At 37.7% G+C, this 25,542-nt stretch overlaps 1 protein-coding gene across 1 annotated transcript in view; it reads right to left on the bottom strand.

The window, feature by feature from the left end:
* The window catches only part of TMEM182 (transmembrane protein 182), a 51,918-nt gene extending 30,954 nt beyond the window's left edge, over positions 1-20,964 (bottom strand). The window contains exons 1-3 of the mRNA XM_045550328.1: positions 20,571-20,964; positions 20,233-20,332; positions 18,494-18,592 (exon numbers count right to left, since the gene is read on the bottom strand). Coding sequence (XP_045406284.1) covers positions 18,494-18,592; positions 20,233-20,332; positions 20,571-20,702 — 331 coding nt within the window. The 5' untranslated portion in view covers positions 20,703-20,964. The remainder of the gene's footprint in view (positions 1-18,493; positions 18,593-20,232; positions 20,333-20,570) is intronic.
* Positions 20,965-25,542: the final 4,578 nt, after the last annotated feature.

Genomic DNA, 25,542 nt, shown 5'->3' with positions numbered 1-25,542 from the left:
TCCTCAGTCTCCTTTGTTGGTCCCTCCTTTTGTCCCTGACTCTTAACAACGCAGCACCGTAGGGCTCAGTCCTTGGACTGATCTCCTTTCTAATGGCACTCACTCCCCACATGGTCTTGATTTGTCCCAGAAAGACAAGACCCCCATGCAGTGACCCTCAAATGTGCAGTTCTTGCCCAGACCTCCACATTTAACTCCACACTCTGAAATCCAAAGGCGTCTTAAACATAACATGTCCATGAAATTCCAAAGCTTGCTCTTAAATTTCAGGTCTACCTCAGCCTTTCCTAACTCTACTACAAGCAACTTCATCCCTCCAGTTGCTAAGGACAAAAAGAGTCAGCAGTGACTGCTCTCTCCCTCACACCCCACACCCGATCCATCAGCAAATGCAGTCAGCTGTTCCTTCAGAACCAGATAAAGTGGACTTCTGTACCCAGAAAGATGAAGTAGACATACTCATCCCCATTCCTTCTACCAAATACAACTAAAAACTCTGGAAGTTATCTATAATAAGCATAAGAAGACTCTAGAAGGTGGACAGCAGAAGGCAGAGCAGCTGGGACACTGGGGCCCAAGGAACAGCTCTGTGGTGACCTCCCTGGATTTTCTCATTGTGCCATGTATTCCAGACTTAGTGATGGAAAAGCCAGCAAGCCAGAATCGACAGTGGGCACAAACTGGAAAAAAAAAAAAAAAAAAAAGCCAACAAAAAAATGTCTAGCCAAACCATAAGGTAAAGTATAATGTAGCAAGGTAAAATTTTAGAAAATAACCCCTCTACTTTGGCCGAATACCACAGAAAAACCGCAGCCCTACTGCCACCCAAAAGCAAAAACAAAGAGGAGAGTGTACACTTCTACCCTCTTCATTCTGTAACAAGATGCCTCAATCACATCCCCGTCTCCCCAACAAACCAGGGTAATATCAGAGAAAGCTAAATAAGGAGCCTGGACTTTCATCCCTTCAAGGTAATGATGAGGCCATCCTCCATGATGACAGTGGACTGTGTGGGGTACCCAGACTCCTAAGTGACAGAAATGAGGCAGCCTCTCCCAACTCAGGTGGTGGTATAGGAGGCCTGGGGGAGAGTCAGGACATTTGCCACCCCCACTGCACACTGCCTCCCACCCTTGTCTGCAGGGGCTGTGCTTGGAGTTGCCTTAGGTAAGTTGGAGGCCAGAACCCTCAGTATCACTCACCAGTAACAAGGAGCATCTCTCCACCACAAATGTCAGAGAAGACTTGGCATTAATGAGGCAATGCCCACCCTTTCCCCCACTGGAGTGGTGTCAAAGGAAGCTGACTAAAACAAAAGATTTAAATAAGATCCATAGTCTCATAACACAATATTCAGAAAGTTCAGGTTTCAAACAAAAGCAATAGTACTACCAAGAACCAGGAAAATCAGAACTTTATTGAAAAAGAACAGTCGATAGACACCAATGCCAAGAAGACAGAGATGGTGGAATTATCTGATGGGGATTTTGAAGCAGCCATAAGAAAAAAAATGTTCCATTAGCACATATGTAAATGCTTGAATCAAATGTAAAGACAAAAAATATAAAGAAGAACCAAATGGAAATTTCAGAATTAACAGATACAATAACTAAAATGAAAAACTCAACAGATGTGTCTTACAGCAGAATGAAGGAAACAGAGAAAATAATCAGTGAACTTCAAGATAGAATAATGGAAATTACCCAATCTGAAAAACAGGGAGAAAATAGACTGGAAAAAAAATGAACAAGGAATGAGATATCTGTGGAATTATAACAAAAGATCTAACATTCATGTCTTTTGAATCTCAGAAGGAAAAAGATAGGGTGGGCTGAAAAAGTATTCAAAGAAATAATGACTGAAAATTTCCAAAGTTGTCAAAAGACCTAGACCTAAAGATTTGAGGAGCTAAGCGAAGCCTCAATGGGATAAAGCCCAAGAAATCTACACCAAAACACATAATAATCAAACCTCTAAAAACAAAGGGCAAGAAAAAAATCTTAAAAACAATGATGGAGAAACAGCACTTACATAGAGGGAAAAACAATTCAAATAGTGGATATTTTATTAGAAACCATGGACGTTGGGAGGAGGTGGCAGAGCACTTTTCAAGTACTGAAACAAAAGAGCTGTTAACCACAACCTTTATACGCAGCAAAAAGTATCATTCAGGAACAAAGGGGAAATTATGACATTCTCAGATGAAGGAAAACTAAGAGATATGACACCAGTAGAATTACTAAAAAGTTAAAGGGAGCTTTCCAAACAAAAGCAAAATAATAGAAGAACAAAATAATAGAAGAACAAGGAAGTAAGAACAATAGGAAGAGTTCAAATATTTATGAACGTAATACATATTCCTCCTCCTTTTGAGTTTTCTAAATTATGTTTGATAATTGAAGCAAACAAAAAGTAACATGTAGTAACATGTGGTTCTCACATGTTATATGTAGAGGAAATATGTGAGATAATTATAATTGCCGGAGGGTAAAGAGACATAAAGGGAGATAAGGTTCTATACTTTACTTGTATTAGTAAATGTCAACACCAATAGACTGTGATAACATATATTTACAAGGTAACATTTATATCAATGACTATAGAAGCTATACAAAGAGATACTTGTAAGGTTTTTTTGGATTGGCCGGCATCAGAGAAAGAAAGACCAGCAGAGTTGAAAGGGCTAAGTAAAGAGGCTTTATTGGGCTTTCCTGGGTGAGGGTAACGATTTCCCAAGAGAGGGACCCGGGTGAGATTTTCAGGTCCCGGGAGAGAGAGAGAGAGACCCGAAAAGTCGCATCGCCCAGGAGTCTGAGTGGGTTTATATATGTTTTTAGGGGTGGGGGTAGGGGTTTCTTTGGCAGGAAGATTTATGGTGGGGAGAGCAAGGAATTGTCCCTTGCAGTTTTAGGGCAGGTATTGAGAAATAGGAGGGGCCAGTGGCATGTGTGGACTCTAGGAAGGAGACTCTTATCAGGGCAACCATCCAGGTGTGGTCGTCCTTTAACTTAGCTGGGCCCTGCAGGCATTGTCCTTGGCAGGTCTCGTGGGCTTCTTCTTTTTCCATTAGGGAGGGGAAGGGTGCCCACCACCAGCCTTACAATACTCTCAAAAGCACTATACATACATCAAAATGGAAATCTAAAAAGCTTTCAAGTTGCCCACAGGAAGATAGGAAAAGAAAACAGGGAAATGAAAAACAGAACAAACAGAAAAAAAAAAAATTAATGTGGCAGAATTAAGCCATAACATATCAAAAATGATTTTAAATATAAAAGGTGTCTAAATACACCAACTTAAAGGCAGAGCTTCCCAGACCCGATTTTTTTTTAATCACCCAATTATACACTTTCTATAAGACACTCACTTCCAATTTAATGATATAGGTAAGTTGAAAGTAAAGAATGAAAAAGTTTACACTTCAATGTTAATTAAAGGAATGTAAGAGTGGATATATTAAGATTAGATAAACTAGACTTCACTACAAAAGAAACTACTAGAGAAATTACATATTAATAAAAACGTAAAATCTACCAAGACATAGCAATCCTAAATGTGTATTCATAAAAAAACCCCAAAAAACAAAAACAAACAAATAAAAAACCCAGAGAGCTACAAAATATGTGAAGCAAAAACTGATGGAACTGAAAAGAGAAATAGACAAATCCACATTTACAGTTGGAGATTTTGATACCTCCCTCTCCATAATTGATAGAACTACTATATAGAAAATTAGAAAGTAAATAGAAAAACTAAACACCACCACAACCATCTAATCACATTTATAGGATACTCTATCAAACAACAGAATACACATTCTTTCCAAGTGCTAAGGAACATATACCAATATCAATCATATCCTGAGCTGTAAAACAAACCTCAACCAATTTAAAAGAATTCAATTATGTAGTGTGTTCTGTGACCACAATGGAAGGAAACTAGAAATTAATAACAGAAACATAATACTAGAAGTGCTATTCTGTGTAAAGGGCAAAAAAGGAAATGAAAGGCATGCAAATAAGAAAGGAAGAAATAAAATTGTCCCTATTTTCAGATGACATGATTGTCTATGTAGAAAATCTCCAAAAACTCCCTAGAACTAATGAGAACATTTAGGAAGTTTGCATGACACAAGATAAACATTTAAAAGTCAATTGTAACAGAACAATAAAGTCAGAGGGGGAACACAATCGGACTTCAAGGCTTGCTATAAAGATACAAAAATAAGACATTGTAGTATTGGTGAAAGAGTAGATTAAATAAATTGATGGAACAAAACACAGAACCCAAAAATAAACTCACACAAATATAGACAACTAGTCTGACAAAGGAGCAAAGATAATTCAATGGAGAAAGAGTAGTTTTTTCACCAAATGGTGAGGAAACAATTGCATATCCACATGCAAAATGATGATTCTAGACACCGCCCTTTTACCTTTCACAAGACTTAACTCCAAATAAATTATAGAGCTAAATGTAAAATGCAAAACTATAAAACATATAGAAGATAAGAAAATCGAGGTGACCTTGGGCTGGGCTTTTTAGGTACAACACCAAAAGCAATACCTATGAAAGAAAAAACTGATGAGTTGGACTTCACTAAAATTAAAAATTTCTGTTTGGTGAAAGACACTGTTAAAAGAATGAAAAGACAAGCCACAGACTGGGAGAAAATCTTTGCAAAACACATATCTGCTAAAGGACTGGTATTCAACATATATAAAGAACTCTTAAAATTCAATAATAAAAAACTCAATTAAAAAATGGCAAAAGGATTTGAATGCACACCTCACCAAGAAGCCATAGAGATGGTAAATAAGCATGTGAAAAGATGTTTGACATCATATGTCATCAGGAAATTGCAGTTGAAACAATGAGCCACTATTACATACTTAATAGAGTGGCTAAAGCCCCAAAACATTGAGAACACCAAATACTAGCAAGGATGTAGAACAACATGAACTCTCATTCATTGTTGGTGGGAATGCAAAATGGTATAGCCACTTTGGAAGACAGTTTGGCACTTTCTTTAAAAACTAAGCATACGCTTACTATATGATCCAGCAATTACACTCCTTGGTATTTAGCCCCGAGTAGAAAATTTATTTCACATAAAAACCTGCACACAAATGTGTATAACAGGTTTATTCATAATTGTCAAAACTTATAAGCAATCAAGATGTCCTTCAATAGATGAATGCATAAGTGATTATGATATATCCATACAATGGGATATTATACATCACAATAAAGAAATGAGCCATAGTAAAGTACTGAACTCTTTTTCTTCTGAGTTTGGGTATAAGAAAAGAATCCATCACCACTTGCACTCAAAATTTTACTGGAGAAATTAGCCAATGCAAAGTAAGAACAAGAAATAAAAGATATAAAAATCAAAAAAAAAAAAAAGAAAGAAAAAGAAATGAGCCGTAAAGCCATGTAAAGACATGGAAGAACCTTAAATACATATTACTAGGTGAAAGAAGCCAATCTGAAATGGCTACATTCTATGTAATTTCAACTATATGATATTCTGAAAAAGGCAAAACTATGGACCCAGTAAAAAGATCAGTGGGTGCCAGGGGTTGGGGGAGGGAGGGATGAATAGGTGGAGCACAGAGGGTTTTAGGGCAGTGAAACTGCTCTGTATGATACTATAATGATGGATACATTTGTCAAAATTCTCAAATGCATAACATAAAAAGTGAATCCTAATGTAAACCATGGACTTCAGCTAATAACAATGTATTAATACTGGCTCATTAATTGTGGCAAATGCACCAAGATGGTAATAATAGGGAAAACTGTACGTGGTGGCATGGGAAGAACTCTCTGTACTTTTTACTCAATTTTCTATAAATATAAAATTTCTGTAAAAATAGTCTTGTTAATTTTTAAAAAATCAATTGAATTTCTATATACTGGCAATGAACACATAGAAACTGAAATTTAAAATATGATATCATTTAGAATTGCTCCCCAAAATAAATTAATTGGATATAAACATAACAAAACACAGAGTATTTGTATGCTGAAAACTGCAAAATGCTGATAAAGGAAATCAAAGAATACCTAAATAAATGAAGGGCTATACTGTGTTCATGGATTGGAAGACTCAAAATAATGAAGACATCAGCTCTCCCCAAATTGATATTTCCTATCAAAATCCCAGCAAGATTTTCTTGTAGATATAGAGCAAGTTTATTCTCAAATTTGTACAGAAAGTCAAAGGATCTAGAACAGAAAAAGTCAAAAGATCTAGAATAAAAAAAATTCAAAGGATCTAGAATAGGTAAAACAATTTTGAACAACAACAAAAAAAGAACAAGAAGGTAGAAGGAATCGCTCTATCCGATTTTGGCATTTATTATATAGCTAAAATAAGCAAGATGATATGGTATGAGCAGAGGAATAGAGTCATAGATCAACCAAACAGAATATAGAGTCCATAAATAGTCCTATACAAGTATAATCAACTATTTCTTGATTTAGATGGAAAAGCAACTCAATGGAGGAAGGATGGTCTTTTCAACAAAGTGTGCTGGAACAATTGGACATACATCTTCAAAAACAATAAGCCTCACACCTTATACAAAAAGTAATTCAAAACGTATCATAGATTTAAGTGTAAGTCACAAAACTATAAAAGTTTAGAAGCATGATCTATTTTTTAAAAATAAATAAACTCTATCAAAATTCACAACTTTTATTCTGCAAAATTTCTGTTAAGTGATGAAAAGACAAGCTACCTAATGGGAGAAATTTATAAACCCATATCTGATAAAGGATGTATATCTAGATTACATAAAGCACTCTCAAAATCCAATAGTCAAAAGATAAATAATCCAATTATAAAATGAACAAAAGTCATAAAGAGACATTTCATTGATAAGGATATGTAGATGGCAACTAAGCACATGAAAATATTTTATACATCACCAGACGTTAAGGAAATAGAAGTTAAGAACAAATTGAGCTATCATCACATAGCTATTAAATGGCTAAAGTAAAAAATTGTGGCAATAAATGCTGGTGGGGACACAGAGAACCTGAATTTCTCATACGTTGCCAGTGGGAATGTAAAATGGTACAGCTGCTCTGGAAAATACGTTGGCAGTTTTTTAAAAACTTACACATTCACTTGCCATATGACCCAGCAATTGTATTTCTGGGCATCTATCCCAGGTAAATGAAAATTTATGTCCTTACAAAAACACTGCACAATCTTTGTAATAGCCCCAAACTGGAAACAACCAAAAATGCCCCACCATGGGTGAATGGTTAAACAACTACTTAGCAATAAAAAGAAATGAACTATTGATACATGCAAGCACTTAAATGGATCTCAAGGGCATATGCTTAAAAAATAAGCCGGTCTTAAAAGGTCATATACTGTATAATTCCATTTATAGAACACTCTGGAAATGACAAAATGAGAGACATGTATAACAGATTAGTGGTTTTGAAGGGTTAAGGAGTGGTGGAGGGAGAAATGACTATTAAGAGGTATCCTTGGGGAAATCTGGGTGTTGATGGAATAGTTCTGTATCTTGATTGTGGTGGTGCTCACACCACACAAATCTGCACATGAGATAAATGGCACAACAGCATGGATGGAACTGGAGACCATTGTCCTAAGGGAAGTATGTAAAGAATAGAAGAACAAACACACATGTACTCTCAATTAAATTGGAACTAACGGATAAGCACACATGTGCATAGAGGGAAGTATAACTCAACAGAAATCAGCCGGGGGTGGGAGGAGGAAGGGATGGGCGCAAATCTACCTAACAGGTACAATGAACACTATCTGGGTGAAGGGCACACTTATAACCCTGACTCAGCATTACAGAAGCGATCCTTGTAACCAAAACACTTGTACCCCCGCAATACTTTGAAATAAAAAATAAATAAATAAATGGCATAAACTATACACATGCATCGTACGGATGTCAGTTTCCTGGTTTTGCTATTGTGCTAGAGCGATGCAAGACATAACTGATGAGGGAACTGGACCTCTGTATTATCTTTGCAACTTCCTGTGAACCTATAATTATTTCAAAATAGAAAATTTAAAGAAAATAATCAGATAGTATAGAATCTGCTAAAAATATGAGCTGATATATTTATGGTAGAAATTATATAATATTCAGAATTTGCTTTAAAATAATCCAGCATGGATTATTCCTACAGATTTATATAGACGAAACAAGATATGTTGATAATTATTGAAGTTGGGTGATAATTATTGAAGTTGCAATGTATGGTTCATTATACTCTTTGCTTCTGTAAACATTTGAAAATTTCTATAATAGAATAGTAAAAACAAAACAAAACAAAAGCAAAATTCAGGACTGATATTTTAAGGTACATAGCAGCCCAGACGTACACAGTTTTTTTGGTATTTTGTTTATTACGAGCCATGTCCATTGGATACATTTCCTTACCGGTAGTTACCTAATTTTAATAAGACTATACTAGAATTAGAGAAATTTGCATCTCCTAATATCCTGGTCCAAGCCATCTGGAATATAGGAAACCTGCTAACTAAGCGGCCTGGTTCCACCCTTGCCTTGCTATAGTTAACAACACCACAAACTGGACGGACTCTTTTGCAATATAAATCAGACTGAAAACCTCCCTTAACCCCCTCATCTCACTTAGAGTAGGAGCCCACGTCCTGACAACAGCCCAGGCTCCCCCAGCACTCTCCCCTCTACTCTCCCCTCTACTCTCCCCTCTACTCTCCCCTCACTCTCTTCTGCAGCTGTCCCAGCTTCTCTTCTGTTCCCTGCACACAGCAGGCTTGTCTCAGTCTCTGAGCCTCTGCAGCTGATGTTCCCTCTATTTGGAACATTCTTCCTCCAGATATCACACAGCTCTCTCCCTCACTGTCTCAGAGGCAGGCTTTCCTCCAACCACATTATAGAGTCATTATCTATATCCACTCACACCCCAGTCCCAGGCCCCTTTGCCTCCATCCCCTTTCCAAGTTTTGCGTTTATCCAGAGTACTTGTCATCTTTGAACTACTATGCATTTGACCAATTTATGTTGCTGTGTCTGACTGTCCTCACTGGCATGTTAACCCCCAAAGTCAGGGATTTTTATCTGTTTTGTTCACTACTATTCACCAGGTCCTACAAAAGTGTGGTAGTATATGCTCAATAAATACCTGCTGCATGAATTTTAATCACTAATTACCAGATAAAGAGTGGGAAATCTTGGCCAGTACAGAGCATAATATTAACTATCATGTACTAGGGTGATGGTGATAATGATATTAATAATAATAATGAACATTTATTTATGAAGCCTTTACTCTTTGCCAGAAACTCTGTCAAATGCCTGATGTGACCACACACACACACACACACACACACACACACACACACATTCAGAGAGCAGGAAGCATTTCACTAAGGGGAAGCTGTGATGAATTTATGTTCCCTGATGATGACTTATTTTTGGTGCTCTAAATTGGTGTATCATCATAAGAATAGCTGACATTTATTGAATACTAATTACATGGCAACCAACCTACCAAGCATTTGTATTATGATGTCTTTTCATTTTCAAAACAAGTGTATGAGGTTGATACTATTCTTATTTCCCTTTACAAACCAGTTTGTAGAGTTTAAGAACCTGCCTGAGTACTCTTAGCCAAAGTGTTAGTACCAGGTGATGAGTGTAGACTGGAAGCCCGGCTTGTAATCCCCCCAAGAACCCTCACTGCGAGTCAGTCCCTGGGCTGAACACCCTGTACAGCATCTGTTGAGCCCCCAAAAGAGGGATCAGGGAACCTGCTGAGACAGCTCAGCTAGACTGCAGAGCCCACACTCAACCCAGGCCTGCCCAGCTCAAAACAAGCCTCACCTTGGCCATGAGGCCACCCTGTCTAGTATTGACGTTCCCTTCACACACAGCCCTCTCATCTTTTATTTCCCCTCGAGTGCTGACTGCCGTATTTTGCTTATTTCCTCCCTACAGTGAAAGCTCCATGAGGGCAAGAATTTAGGGCTGATTCTGCAAACACCCAGAATAGTGCTCAGCATACAGTAGGCACGCAATAATTTCCTTCCTTGGATCTAACTGATACTCTCTTCTAAGAAAAGGTGCAGAGCTTGGGGCAGACGTAATCATGATTACAGGTAAGAAAGGCCCAGGCAGCTCTCTACCCCTGCTTGGTTTGAATATCCCGTGTGAAAGAAGGCAGCAGAAGGAAACTACTATTACGCGCTTTCAGGCCCAGATCAGGGACTGGACACAGAAGGTGGGCAGTCTGAGTGTCATTCCAGAGAAGAGCCTGGGCCTAGGTCAGACGTGTTGGGAGTAAATGTCCAGAAAACCCCAGTGGTTCTCATAAGAGGGCATTTTGTGCCCACCCACCCCCTAGACATCTGGCAATGTCTGGAGATATTTTTTGGTTGTCACAACTGAGGGGGTGCTGCTGCTAGTGGGTAGAGACCAGAGGTGCTGCTAAAAATCTTATAATCCACAGGGCAGTCCCACAACAAAGAACTATGTGGCCCCAAATGTTGACAGTGCCGAGGTTAAGCAATCCTACTTGGTAGCAATGGGAGATCTCTGTCATGAGAGGTTTCTTCTTCTGAGTGTAGCAGGCACATTCAGGGCTCACCGGAAACCTCCATAAAGGTGGAAGCCATTCCTCCATGCATGGAGCCAAGATGCACTGCTGGGAATATCCACACAGTCTTGTTTTCAGAAAGTCATCACCTCCCATTATTGGAGAGATGTTACGTAAACAGCCAATCAATCCTGAGAAGCCCATGAATAAATCGTAGAAGACACAAAATGGCACCCTCTGAAAAAAGTGATTTTTTAATTACAGCTTTGATGTTGTGTCCTGGAACTTCCAAGCTGACTCATATGAAAGCTGAGTGAGCTGCCCTGGGAGCGGCACTCAAGCCTGAATGCTATGGAGCCTGGGCTGGGGTCCCAGATGAAAAGTCAGCTGTCAATCAGAAATTGCAGCCACCCTGTAATATGATGCCATGTCTGTGGTCATGGCTGTGTGATTCCAAATGTCTGAACGAATAGCAGGAAATTAAGTTGATGTTAAGGCATTTCCAGATATCTGAGTGCTTGACATTTATGAAAAATAATGAATGAATTGCATTTTACATTACATTTTGCAGTGCATGGTTTTTCCTATATGACAAAAGCAAAGCAGAAATATTCGAAACTATTTGTTATATTTAGGACAACAGCCAGAATCACCATATATGAACACACACAAAAATTAATAAATAAAACCCAACTACACCAGAATAATCACTGTGCAAGCTGGAGTGTGTGTGGGAGGGTATCCTGATGAGATTAGGTACCTAGGACATGTTGATGTGTCTCCAAAATTATTAAGTATTTACATTTATACTAACTCTGGACTCAAATTTTAATTCATTACTGTGTTGTTTCAAGCAGTCAAAAAGAGCATTCATTTTTATATTTCATTTTGCTTTGTATAATGAAGCAAGTTTTTTGTGTGTGTGGTTGTTTTTATAAGGGCGCTGTGCTCTTTCAGTGGCTATTCCAAGCCCCAGTGTTGGCTAATTGCGAAGGTCTCGACTTCCTCACTGCTCACTCCTTAAACATCCCAGTGTGGGGTTTCACATTCCCACCATTCTGCTCACCACCCCTTTAGGAGGCTCGCTGCTTCCTGACCTCTGCTCTAGGAAGAAGGGAAGGGAGGAGAAAGCCTGGGGAAGGGCTTGGCCCTCAGGGGAATCCTCTAGTGGCAAAAAGTGCAGGAAAATGGAATGGGTTCCCATTGCCAGGAAAAGAGGACAGAGCCCTCAGGTCCAATCTAAGAGAACGGGCCGTGAACCAGAATAGGACACACAGCGGAAGATCTGGAAGTCTCAGGTGGCTTTAAGTGTAGAATCAGGTGCCTGGAAAAAGCAACCTTAAGGGGAGTCTGTAGCTGTGCCCTTGCAGGAGAGGGGGCTATTAGAAGCAGAACTGTTGCATCATCAGTGTAAGATCCAATTCCTTCTTGGTCATTTCTCATTCCCATTCATTCTACATGGGTTGCGGAGGACCACTGCCTCCTTCCCAAGACTCTCCCCTCCACCGGCTCCTTTTGCAATGCACTAGACTGCTCATTAGCATGTTTCTCAATGTTTCTTTCTCTTCCTCATTTGTGCGCCATCTTTGCTTTGACCCTATCCCCCGCCCCCATGTACAATTGATATTTTACTGTCTTCTATACTATGATTTTTCTTCTTAAAGATTACAGCTGATATCAAAAACTACCTCTGCAATTTCTCAACAGTATCTACCATGCTAATTTATTACTTTTAGGAAAACCAGTTTTGCACATCAAGCTATTTGCTGAATTATTCCAAACTGATATTCCACCATCAATTTGCATTTAATAACTAAACTAAATCCCCACCCTCTACTTCAAAACATGCCTCCTCCTCTTAACTCTCAGATTTCTGTCCTCCTTGCCAGATTTTCTTAATTGAAAATCATTCACAGTTCAGTACCAGTTTGCAAGCAATTTGGTGCTATGGCACAATAACAACAAGGAAAACCAATTCCTGTCTTTTGATTCACCATTCACACTTCTGGAAATATAACCAGAAGAATTAGCACAAATTATGAATAATGATACATGCATAAAATTGTTTTTAATGTGGAGGTAGCAACTAACATTAAAAAATTTGAGAAACTAAAAAAAGTTTGAGAAACCATTACATAAAAATATGGAAAAATATGTGCTAACGTAAGAAAAATAGAAAAGCAAGGCAGACATTTGTATTTAGAGTGATTAATACTATGCACAACTTCTATCTCTGCACATGAGTGCTGATTGGTTAGTTCCAATTTAATAGTGAGCACATGTGGTATTTGTTTATCCATTCTTGCAATACTTCACTTAAGAGGATTGTTTCCAGTTTCATCCAGATTGTTGCAAAAGGTATTAATTCATTTTTAATAGCTGAATAGTACTCCATGGTATACATATAGTGGATGAAATCCACATCTAGTGGATTTTATTAATCCACTCATGAACTGATGAGCACTTGAATTGAGTCCACATCTTTGCGATTGTGAATTACACTGCAATAAACATTCTAGTGCAAATGTCTTTTTGATAAAATGACTTTTTTTTTTCCTTTGGGTAAATACCCAGTAGTGGTATTGCTACTGGGATCACATGGTAGGTCTACTTTTAGTTCTTTGAGGAACCTCATTTTCCATAGAGGTTGCACTAGTTTGCAGTCCCACCAATAGAGTATAAGTGTTTTGTTCTCTCCACATCCATGCCAGCATCTATTGTTTTGGGACTTTTTGATAAAAGCCATTCTCACTGGGGTTAGGTGATATCTTATTGTGGTTTTGATTTGCATTTGTCTGATGATTAGTGATGTTGAGCATGTTTTTATGTTTATTGGCCATTAGTCTATCTTCTTTTGAAAAGCTTCTGTTCATGTCTTTTGCCCACTTTTTAATGGGGTTGTTTGATGGAAATCATGCAGGTGGGAGGGAGGAGGAGGGGATGGGTGAAATCATACCTAACAGGTACAACGTACACTGTCTGGGTGATGGGCACACTTATACCTTTGACTCAAGCAATACAAAAGCAATCCATGTGATGAAAACATTTGTACCCCTGTAATATTCTGAAATTTTAAAAAATGAGGAAAAAAAAAGAATTTTGGGATCTCTGGTGGGGGGGGGAACTATGTACAATATGCAAATCAAAAGGACTGGAAAGAAAAGCACTAAAATAATGATTATTGTTTGGAGGTAAGTGACCATATTACCTTTTATTGTATATTGTTTAAATTCAGCTACATCTACTTCAAAAGGAAATTCCTTCACCATGCTAGATATCCAGCTTTCTTTTGTTTGGCTACCAAGTTTTACATGTTAGCTCTTCAAATATCAATTACAGCCTTTGTTCCCTTTTTGTTCTGTTCTACTGTTATTCAACCTCTGATGATTTTGATTCACTCAGCACTCCCTCCCAGCCCTGCTCCCTTCTCCTCTACTACAGTTGCTAGAAAGCCAAAAACCTCACGTCCCAGCTTTATTCGTGTGACACCATTCTGATGAATAAGGCAGAAACCTACTGGAAAATTCTGGAGACACTCTTGCTTTTCTGAGGATGGAAGAGTGTGAAGATGACTGTCAACCTCCAAGGATGGTGGAAAAAAAGGTTGACAGAGCCTGGGTCCCTGGCAGCAGCATCACAGCAGCTGCTTCTGGCCTTCTTATTAGGGGAGAAAAACAGCCCTTATATCCAGCTACTCTCTGCTGCCTGTTACTTGCAGCCTGATGCATTGCTGCCTAATATGTTGCCTAGCTGCCTTCCAGCTTCTAGTCTCACATCACGCTCTTCAACTTGTATTTTTTATAAGGGAGAAGAAAGGAGAAACCAGAAAAGAGTACTAGATAAATAAACATTGACAATAAAAGCAAAGGACAGCTGATGGGTAAAAAATAATGTGGAAGACCAAAAATTACAAAATATATGCAAAAAAAAATTAAGAGCAATCTAAGTCTGTTTAGTAAAGGGTTAAAGAAATCCTCCACACATCAATCTTTACGTGGGGTATCAGTATTAATACCACAGTCGGGTGTAACAATGGAGTCTCCCCGAAAATACTCATTTAGCTGTTCTAGAGCAGACACAAAGCTGAGCCAAACAAGCAAGACCCCGCTCTCATGGAGTTTAGAGGTGAACTGGGAAGAAAATAAGAAAATACATGAACAAGATAATTATACAAGTAAATAATTAAAAGCTGCACTATGAATTATCACATTAAAGTGTGGGTTTTAAAAAGGAAAATGTGGCCCAATCAATGCATTTTAGTGAGTAGGAGGCCAGCAAGGAAGCCTTCCTTAGAAAACAGAGATTTGAACTAGCTGCAGGGATAAGCCTGCTTTGTTAGAAACAGAAACAGAGGAGGGAGTGGGGAGAGAGGAACAGTGTTTGGGGAGGGCTATGGCATGTACAAAGGCCTGCGGCAAGGGGACAACCCTAAGCCCAAGGAACTCAAAGCAGGTCAGGGTGGCTAGCCCCAGTGTGTACATATTTGTTAAAACTCCTCAAGAGAAGTTGAAATTTTGCCCAATATATTCTGCTTAAGATGGAAATCAAGTATTTAATTTAGTTTTTAAAAATTTCCTCTTGGAAAAAATAAAGCTAAAGTAGTTTATTGCTGAAAATACTGAGTGTAAATTTTGTGTAACATCATTCCACACAAATTTTTAAGCATCTACTAATTACCAGACACTATACAAAGTTCTGGGGATATAAATACGAATAAGTTACATTCTGTGCCTTCAGCGAGTTCAGATACACACTGGAGAAACTGAGGTAAACAATTCTAGTTAATTATAATGAGCCCTTTGACAGGCTGTCAAAGGCTATGGAGACACCAAGAAAGAGAAAAATTTATTCACTTAGGGTTGAATTATCTTGAAAATTTATTTCTGTTCAGTACATCATTACCAAATGATAACAAAAATGAACTGTGACTGAATGTGAGCATGAAACAAACCAGAAAATCTAAACCTGGCAAATTTCAAAAGGTAATAGAATGGTTTAATGGACTTCAAAGTACACAAGCCTACCTCAAAAGCAATTCTCAGAATTAGAGCCCCTCACCAGGCTGGAGCAATCACTCAAATAACTAGATTTGAAAATAATTGAATTTCAGAATATATATCTGCGATTTTTAAAAAAACGAAACTCCGAATTAGACCTGACTATATGCATAGGTCAGGTTCTGACAGAAAGGTAGAAAAAGCCAATGTAACTTTAATTTGTGCTTTTGTTGAGACACAAATAAAAGACTTATACTTTTTAATATTAAGCACTATAATTAGCTTTTTTTATTCATTGTAGTTTATAAGATTATCAATAAAACAAAAACCAGAGACTTGGGTCTTTGTATGAGTTCTGCCAATGATCAGCTGTGCGAAGACAGAGAGTCACATGATTTCTCTGAGTTCCAGCCTCCTGATTGTGAAAGAAGATAGTCTCAGCAGTAGTGCCCTGGTTCACTACTGATGTCACTCCAGAAAAAATCGTACACCACTATATTATTTTCACTAAATCCAATATCAACTAACTGTAATTGTAAAAACTCAGGAGAACACAAAGTCATTTTACCAATAATTTTCCAGGCCATGACACATCAAGATTTTATATAACAATATTTTCAATTTACTGAAGACAACTCGGCAAGTATCTAATGCCTGGTAATTATGAAGCTACATGAAACTAAATAGTGGCTCTGCAGTATGGTAAAGATTGTGTAGTCTTTTTAACTAGGAAACATATACCGAAAAGTCAGATAGAATACTTTTGATACAATCTATGCCTTTCTCTTGGATACAGGAAATAAACAGAAACATAAATCACACAAATACAACATCAAATTTCCTTGTACATTATTATGAGGGTAAATTAAAAGAGTATACTAGTTCTGTCGTAAACATATCTTTGCACATCTCAGTCATTTTTTACTTAAAGTGTTTGATAGTTTCTTAAAGTGAATAAGGAGTTACAATATATGTGCCAAAGAGGAGTTTGATAATTAAAAAAAAATTGGATATGGTTTTGTCACTAGATCCAAAAAATGACACACTAATTATATGCAGTGCTACATAATAATTCTAAGTGTAATTGCAGTATAATTTTTCTGACATGTATTTACTATCCATCTCCATCATAATTATTATGCATAGATTATGTTACCTTGTTTCTCAAGTTCTCCACTATTGCCTTGAGGTGCAGGCTTTTCAAATTTGTACATTCCTTGTAAAATACACTGTGCCTACCGTAACTGTCCCATCACAGGACTTCAGCATATGAATAATGACAACAACAAAAATACTAATATTTATGCAAACAACGAATGCTCTGGCAAGCCAATCCTGTACTACTTCTCAGTTCATTTATAAAAATACGAATGTCAGGGAAAGGCATATTTTTTATAACTATTCTGTAACACAGAATAGTTTGTCCTATTTCTTCCTATGCCCTCCAGCTCTTCTCTTGCCATTGAGAGAGTCCACATTCTACGTGAGGCACAGGGTTTTGACAAATGTGCAATGTGATGCCTCACGCAGTTTTTAATGGGAAGGAGCACCCACACCACGTTTTCGGGGAAAACAGCCACAGTCCTTTGCACCCAAGGAACCCCAGGGGACAAACACATCCGGAGGTCAGCCTGCCATGCAGACCCGACACCCTCTCCATAAAGTGCCATGTTCATGATGTGATGTAAACAAATGCTATGTTCTTTGACAAACCTAAAACAAAATTGTAACATATGGAATTACATATTTAACAGAAAGATTAAAAATAGTTAAATGTAAATTGTTTTAAGTTCTTTGATGGTGAGTGTTCTCTATCAATTTGGTTAGACTATGGTGCCCAGTTGTTGGGTCAAACACTAGTTTAGATGTGGCTGTGAAGGTATATTTGAGATGCAGTTAGCATTTACAACCACTTGACTTTGAGTAGAGCAGATTTCCCCCATAATATGACTGGGCCTCATCCAGTTGAAGGCCTTAAGAGCAAACACAGGTTTCCTGAGGAAGAAGGAAGTCAGCCTCCAGACTTCAACATACAAATTCTGCTGCAGTTTCCAGCCTTCAGACCTAAGACTATAACACCAACCCTTGTCTGAATCTCCAGCCAGCCAGCACATCCTATGCATTTCAGACTCACCAGACCTGACAATTATGTGAGCCAAATCCTTAAAATTTCTCTCTCTCTCTGTGTGTGTGTGTGTGTGTGTGTGTGTGTGTGTGTGTGTGTGAGTTTGTGTGTATGGATTCTACTGGTTCTCTTTTTTTTGGAGCACCTGGACTAATAGAAGTTTATTTAGAACATTAAATATAGTAGGCATTCATTTTGCAAAACAAACACTTTTTGGTTTTATATATGACATTGATAGTCTGTACCAAACCTTAGTTTTAGAGTTACTAAAAACTTCATGTTTTTAATATGACTTTCCATTAACAATATCTGACTATCTTTTTCTATGGGACATCACACACAGAGAGTTCAGTCATTTTATATGAATGTAGTAGCATAATTATATTCTCATGTGTAACAATGGCAAGAAAATGTTCTAAAAGTAGGATGTATATTACAATATTTTCAATTGTAAGACTAGTTTTAGGTCAGTTAAATCCTTCAGAGGCAGTTCTTCCTGTTAAACATCACTATCTTCATATTGGAAAACACACCTTTTAAAACATTATTTTTGTAAGTAGCAAGTAAATTACAGTGGCTTTACATCTAGGTCAAAGTTATGTTCTTTAAAATTATAAATGGTGCGTTAAAATAGCATGCCTTTTCATATTTAATAGTTTGATAGAGAAAATGTTGAAATTACAGGTGTTCAACTATTTTTTAATTGCTCACAAAAATTTTGTGGTGGGTGTCCTTGAAAAGATAAGCTCATTTCAGAGGCAATCTGAGGACAGAGGGTACTTACTGACTGCAGAGTCGTAGGAGGTGGAATTGTGCTCGCCTCTCAGGAAGGGATATGGGGACAGGTAAGCATGTGTGCAGTTCTTCGATGGTGGCTGATTGGCTGGGAAAGAGAGCAAAGCAATGGCATTTGTTACTGAGAACCACGGTGATGACTCATTCTTAATGGAACAGAAATGTCGTGGGAGGTGTTACACAAGCAAAATACAACTGCTGGTCCCATCAACCAGTTCAGAGAATTGTGTGAGGAAGACCTATAAACCGCTATGGAGAAGCACAGGAGAACTGAAAGGTGGATTCATCCAGAACATCTACCTACATGACATGATTCAATGGAATCAGCACAAATGCCCTTAATGTTGCCTTAAAATTAAAGGTGTCATGTTTTATTTATTTTTCATGTGTTCTTCAGTACCTAACATATGCCTAGTATGCATTAAGTATTCAAAAATAATTGTTTTAAAAATATAATAAATTTAACCTTGATTCATTCCAATGAATAAAAAATTTCTTCTATATCCACTTTATTTGGGGGGAAAAGATACAAATGACCAATCATACAAGTTAATAATTCAAATAAATTTTAGCATTTGAAGAAATCAAAAGAAGGAAATTTTATGTTGTTTGAAAGCTTTAAAATTTCATATGTATACTTTAAGGTGGAGCGAAATATTGAAATATTCTTCCTTTGTCTAAGTCTGGCAAAATCTTTCTCTTGCACAATCTGACTGACTTCCCTTTACCAAAGTCTAAATAATTGCCATTGGCAAGTTGCATGCTTATTCTCTTCTGCCCCAAAACCTCTCTAAGATAGCCTATCAGATATTTATCCCAAAGTGCCACTTCATCACTACCTTGTTCCATTTACATAAGCTAACTTACAGTCAGCTTGCTTAAGTCTTCAGTTACCTCTTATTTTTATTACATATTCCATAATCCTGACTATTGTATAAATACCATACTTTGATTTTTCACAGGAGTGTTTGATAAGATTAATAATTTCAACCCTCAATAACTTTAGGCTAATAAACAGTTCTTTCACTGTTAGACACAATAAAACAAATGCTAGCTATTTTCAATAAATTGATTTTTGAAGATTAATACAATAGAAGAAATATATTTGAAAGAATGCATTAGAGTTTTTAAAAGTTATTCTACTTCAAAAAAGAACTTTAAAGTTTCAACAAGAGAAGACAAACATCAAAAGCAAGGCATGTCTTGATATTACCCATGAACTTGGTTAAAGCCAAAATAAAACAAGCTTTCATCTGCACTGCTGGTAATTAAGTTTCGTTATAAAAAAGGATGCTGTTAACTTTGAAACTATGAATATAAAATAATATGCCTCTATTTCTGGATTTTTACATGTGAGATTTCAAGGGCTAATAGTAAAAAAAAAACGTTTTTTTTTGCAACATAACAATAATAGACACTTGAAAAAATACTATAAATAATATCTGTTTTGTTTGTTAGGGTTAGTGTATTTTAAATATGAGCGGGAAAACAGTGGGTAATTCAGTTTTCCAGAAATATTTAGACTCCTATTTTATGTTAGAAGATAGATTAATTATTCCTATAACCTTTCCTACTTAGTGAAAAGGAATCTCTTCATGAACCTTTTGAAGACATCTTATTGAGGTCTTACAGTTAAGAATCCAACTCTCTGTAAGTGACATCTACTAAATAAGAAGTTGTTCATTTTTATTTTAGAGACAGAGGAAAATAAAGTTAAGTTACACTTACTATACCAGAACTTCCAAATATTGGAGTCATTCTCTTCCACAATCCCATTAAACCAACATCTCCAGAAGAATCCTTCATGGTGGAAAGTGACATTTTCTATCTGCACAGAACACAAATGAAGTAACTTCCCATCAACAGGAGAAATATAATCAAAATTATTACATCCAGGAAATTTTTAAAGAAATGTATTTTATCCCAAATAATAATGATCAGTAGCTTTTTATATATCTCTTCTATGATGAAATAGACATTCCACTACTATTCTCCGATTTCAAGAGGATTCATAAGACTATCTTCATCAGTACCAAGTACATCAGTATTTTAAAGAAGAAACTCACATTCTGTTCACCTGAACAACTCCCCACTTCAGTCGCAAGAAGCCAATAATCCGATCCAAAAGCCACCAAAAACAATAAAACCCCCAAAGCACCAAAAAGAGCCCCAAAGAAAATGGCGATATTTAGTTTCATTTTCAATTCACTGGTTTCCTTTTAAATAAAATATGAAATTTTGAAATGGTAGACACCTAGTTTCTTAACAACAATGACAAAAAAGAATAAGGTTTTTGACTAGGCAGAATCCCCTTCAGAAGGCTGTCCTAGGTCATGTTTTGGTGGCTTCTTGCTCACACCACTGCCGGTAGATTTGTACTCTCTTTGCTCTCGCCTGGAGGGACTCCAGCCCAGCAGCTGAGAATGACTGGCTATTTTAAGATAGTGATTGAGGAGCTGCTGTCTTTCTCCCGTGGGGATCAAAAAATAGCTGACCTTCCCCTGACTACAGCGAGGAGTACCAGGAACTGGCTGGGATTATCATAATTGCTGTTGGTTAATCCATAGATGTAGAGGAAAGCTGGAATGGCTATGAAGTCATTGGTCCCAAATCTCAAGTGTCTCTGAACAAGCTCCTCTTAGCCTAGCATGATCATTACAATCCCAAAGACACTTAAGACTCTCTTTGAAGGTACATAAATGGCAGCTATAAAGAACCACAAAGACTTCTCTTAAATACAATTGAAGGTGTAATTAACTTCTTAATTCCTTTTGGACATTTTGTGGTAGAAAATAAGTTTTGGATCAAATAGTCTGACATAACCGAATACAGTTCAGGATAACTTAGACTTCCAGAGGTGTACTTAAAAATCAAGAATATCATGGTAACACAATTTTTGAAAGTATGAAAAAGTGTTGTATGCAGCATACACCAGTGTCATAAAAAAACAGCACTTCCTACAGCGGCTCATGGATCTTACACAAGTTACTCCAAATAATCATTTCACAAGTGGACCGATGAAAAAATTCTCAAAAATATACTGTGTCCTGAATTGAGATGAAAGAACCTGGTCTACTCTTTCTTTTTCCTTCATTTTAAATATCTAACTTCCTCAAAATATGAATCATACTTAATACCCATACGGACCACCTAATAGTAATGAATCTCCACTGTCTTCAAGCCTTGTCTCTTTACAGTTCATTGTCATGCGTGGAGACAACAGAGGGTATTTTTTACTAAGTATTTGTGCACCATTGAAAACCCTGCCACTGTCCTTTTGACTGTTGTTTTTATATTCTCAACAAAAACATAGAACACTTAATTTTCCAAGGAGGCAGCTGAACTCTACCAGCCTCCTTCACCACTTCTTTTATATGTCATTGGATAGATCCTTATGATGATTTTGTGAGGGCAAAAAGATGCTTAGTAGGGATGAGGAGCCTTTGTCTGCTCTAGCTATATACAAGTAGAGGTATTTAAAGGCCACGAATAGAATTCTAAGCCACAGAATCATTAAGTGTAAGGGTTAAATTGAATTTGAGGATTCACCTGAGCTTTGCCCTCACCTAAGGCTCAGATATTTTTTATAAGGCTCAAGCTGTGGCATTCTAGCTTAAGGCATTTGAGGACCTCAGTAATGGCCATAGAGCTCTGCCTTACTTTCTGCCAAAAGCTGCATCCTGGGAATTCCCAGATATTTACTTTACTCTGTTCTCTGAGATTATACAGCACAAGTTTAAACCCTCTGACATGGGACAGAACTTTCTGATATTTTGAAGACCACAAGCATCTTATGCCTCCTCAAACCACAGCCCCACCACATACCTACATACGGGTCTTCTTTTTTTCTAAGCTAAATACTCTGTCCCTTTAAGCATGCCTTAGATTTGCACAACTCCCAACCTCCTCCTTGTGGGGAGTTAGCTACGCTCCCCACAAAGTGGTTTTTTCTCTTTCTGGTCGGGTCTCTCAGGCAGGGGTCATCCCAAAGGATGAAAAAATAGTAGGAAACAGAAATAAAATAATAATAATAATAATAATAATGATACACAGAGCCAAAGATATAGTTTATAAAGCAAAGGTTTATGAAAATAGATGAAAGGAGGCTGTCCGGATGGATATATTTCTTCCCGCAAAAATATATCAAAGACTGAGACTCCACACAGGTATTTTATAGGGCAGATCTTGGCAACGGGATTCACATACTAACAGGCAGTTTGGTTTAGGGTCAAAGTCTTCTAAAAGGCTACTACAGATCCTTTAACTAACTCTATCTAGGGGAACAATGAGTTACAAAATCTTCTCAGGGCAAACTTCTAAGTTTTATGATAAGGCTATTACTTTAGCAAAAAACAGAGACATCCTGGCTCCGGGTGACTGTGTTCTTGGAGATAGAGAAGATCTCAGAAGTCAACATGAGCTGTGCTTTGTGTTAATTACTCTAACCCCATGGTTCCGTCTGGGCCCGCTTGGGCATTAGCATATCTATCTGATCAGCTCTCATCTCCCTCATCTCTGGGGGTCTTTGTCTGTCAGCTCCGCCTTTTGATTCTAGGAGAGGCCTGTCTTGACTTTCAAAACAGGTGAGAACCATAGGCCCAGTTTACAGCTGTCTCTTTGAAGTGCAGCTATTACTGACCAACGAGAAGCCCTCCTGAGAGGAGGCAGCTTTTGAACTAACACATTTATTTTTTCTTTAAGGCAAAGCCTTATTTGACTTCTGAAATCAAATCTTGTCTCCAGAAATGCAGGGGGCATTTCTATAACTCAGTATTCTTAGGCTCAACACCTCCTCTCTGTTTTGGTTCTTTCTTACAATGTTCAAGTACTTGGCTGAAGTAAGGCATAGTGAAAGATCCTGGGTATAGTCCAACAGTTTAATCCCACCTCTTTTGTTTTGTGGATACTGTGATAAGAACAATAATGAACTCCCCAAGATATCTGTGCCTGAATTCTAAACATGATCACATAAATCTGTGAACATGTTCCGTTACATGGCAATATCTTGGATTACACCAGCGGGTCCAATCTAATCATGTGAATCCTTAAAAGAAAAAGCGTAGAATCTTTCCTAGCAGAGTGGTCGGAGGAAGACACGTGACCCCAGAGAAAAAGAATCCCGGGGCTGCTGGTTTGAAGATGGAGGAAGGAGCCACAAGCCAAGGAATGTGCACAACCTCTAGAAGCTGAAGTAGGAAAGAAAACAGATTCTCCCCTAGAGCCCTTGGGGGGGAAAAAGGCAGCCGTGTCAACACCTTGATTTGAGTTCAGTGAGACCCCTGGGGAATTTAGATTTCCAGAACTATCGAATAGTTAATTTGCATTATTTTAACCTATTAATTTTGTGACAATTTGTTACAACAGCAACAGACACTTAATACAGATCCTATTCTATAATCCATGCAATATCAGATCAAATTAAGTTTTCTGCAGGGGAGGGGAATATATCTTCAAGAAGTGCTTCTTGAGAGTTTGTGAGGATCCAGGCATTTCATAAGAATGAAGATTACAATACACAGGCCCTGACCTTAAGGAGTTCATGAGCTAGTGGGACGTGGGGAAAGTGATTCATTAGAACAAAGTACACAGAGGTTGTAATAATGACTTCTGGTCACTCTGGACATGTTCCACTGCTCCCCCCTCCACCCCCTTCCTGGATCAGTGTGGTCATGGTTGCTGTGGTTGTGCAGCTTGGGTTATAAGAGACAGCATGTTGCTGTTTGGAGACAAGTAAGAATCTGTCAGACAGGAAGGTTTTATTTATTTTATTTATATTTCAATGGTTTATGGTAAAAACGCCATGCACTATTGCTAAGTCCTTAATATATAAATATGTATATACACACAAAATTTTAAAAAATTTATACAACAGTATAGGACTTTGTTGTTGCTACAATTCATTTCAATTTTGGTCTTTGTCACAGAAAAATATCATCTTTCTGAACTAAGTTCATCAACTCATAATGTTTTTCTCACCATTATTGGTTTATCTAAAAGTATCCAAGCATCATTATAAAAATGTTGCCAGTGCAAATGTGGGACCGGGCAGAGCCCCAGAAATGTCATTAAAGACCCCGCTCAGTAACCAGGTATGTTTATTAAATCAGTCATTAATGCAAATAACTTAAGTATTTCCAAACATCCACGTGTGTGCATCTATTGGAGAAAAATGTCATAGAATACTTTTGACATCATAGGACTGAGCCCCTCAGCTCAATTATTCCCAGCACTGAACATAATGCTCGGCACACATCAGGCACTAAAATAAAAATAAAAAAAAAATCAATCCGTATTAGGACTCTTGGCAGAGACACAAATACATGACCTCCTGAGCTATCCAACTGGCACTCCACCCCAGCAGAACAGCACTTACCCAGCCTGGCTCGTTCTCTGTTAAGCTTTGGAGAGCTGAATTGTAGCAGGGAGCCTCTATCCTGTGCAGTTGTTCACAAACCATCTTTTCAAAACTTCATGTTAGACTTTTGCTGAGAAATGAAATAGACCTTACCACCTGGGGACAAAAACTGTCTTTTTTCTTCAGAAAATTGGACATTTTCCTGTAACTTGAAACTTCTCTGATTTTCCATGATTCCTAAGGTATTTCTAACAGCCATTCAGTGTCTCCTCCTCAAATTCTCTCAGCAGCCTAAGAACATCTCTGTGCTCTGGGAAGATTGATAAACAGCTGTATGGTTCTTATGACCTCTTTACAAATTCAAGCATAGGTTCTCCCTTTCCTTTCACTCTCTTTTCTAGTGAAACGCCAGGAGATGAGGGGAGATAGGTGTGGCTGAGCACTAACTCCAGATCATCATAATCCTTAAGAAAACAGCTCCATGGCATCTGTAAGTATCTATCCCTTATGGCAGTGGTCCCCAACCTTTTTGGCACCATGGACTGGTTTCATCGAAGTCAGTTTTTCCACAGACTTGGGATAGTGGGGAGGGATTGGGGATGATTCAAGTGCATTACATTTATTGGGCAATTTATTTCTATCATTATTACATTGTAACATATAATGAAATAATTATACAACCC

The sequence above is a fragment of the Lemur catta genome, chromosome 4 (assembly GCF_020740605.2).
Source record: "Lemur catta isolate mLemCat1 chromosome 4, mLemCat1.pri, whole genome shotgun sequence".
In the NCBI taxonomy this organism is placed as follows: Eukaryota; Metazoa; Chordata; class Mammalia; order Primates; family Lemuridae; genus Lemur; species Lemur catta.
The sequence above is the reverse complement of the archived record's forward strand: the minus strand, read 5'-3'. Positions and strand labels throughout refer to the sequence as shown.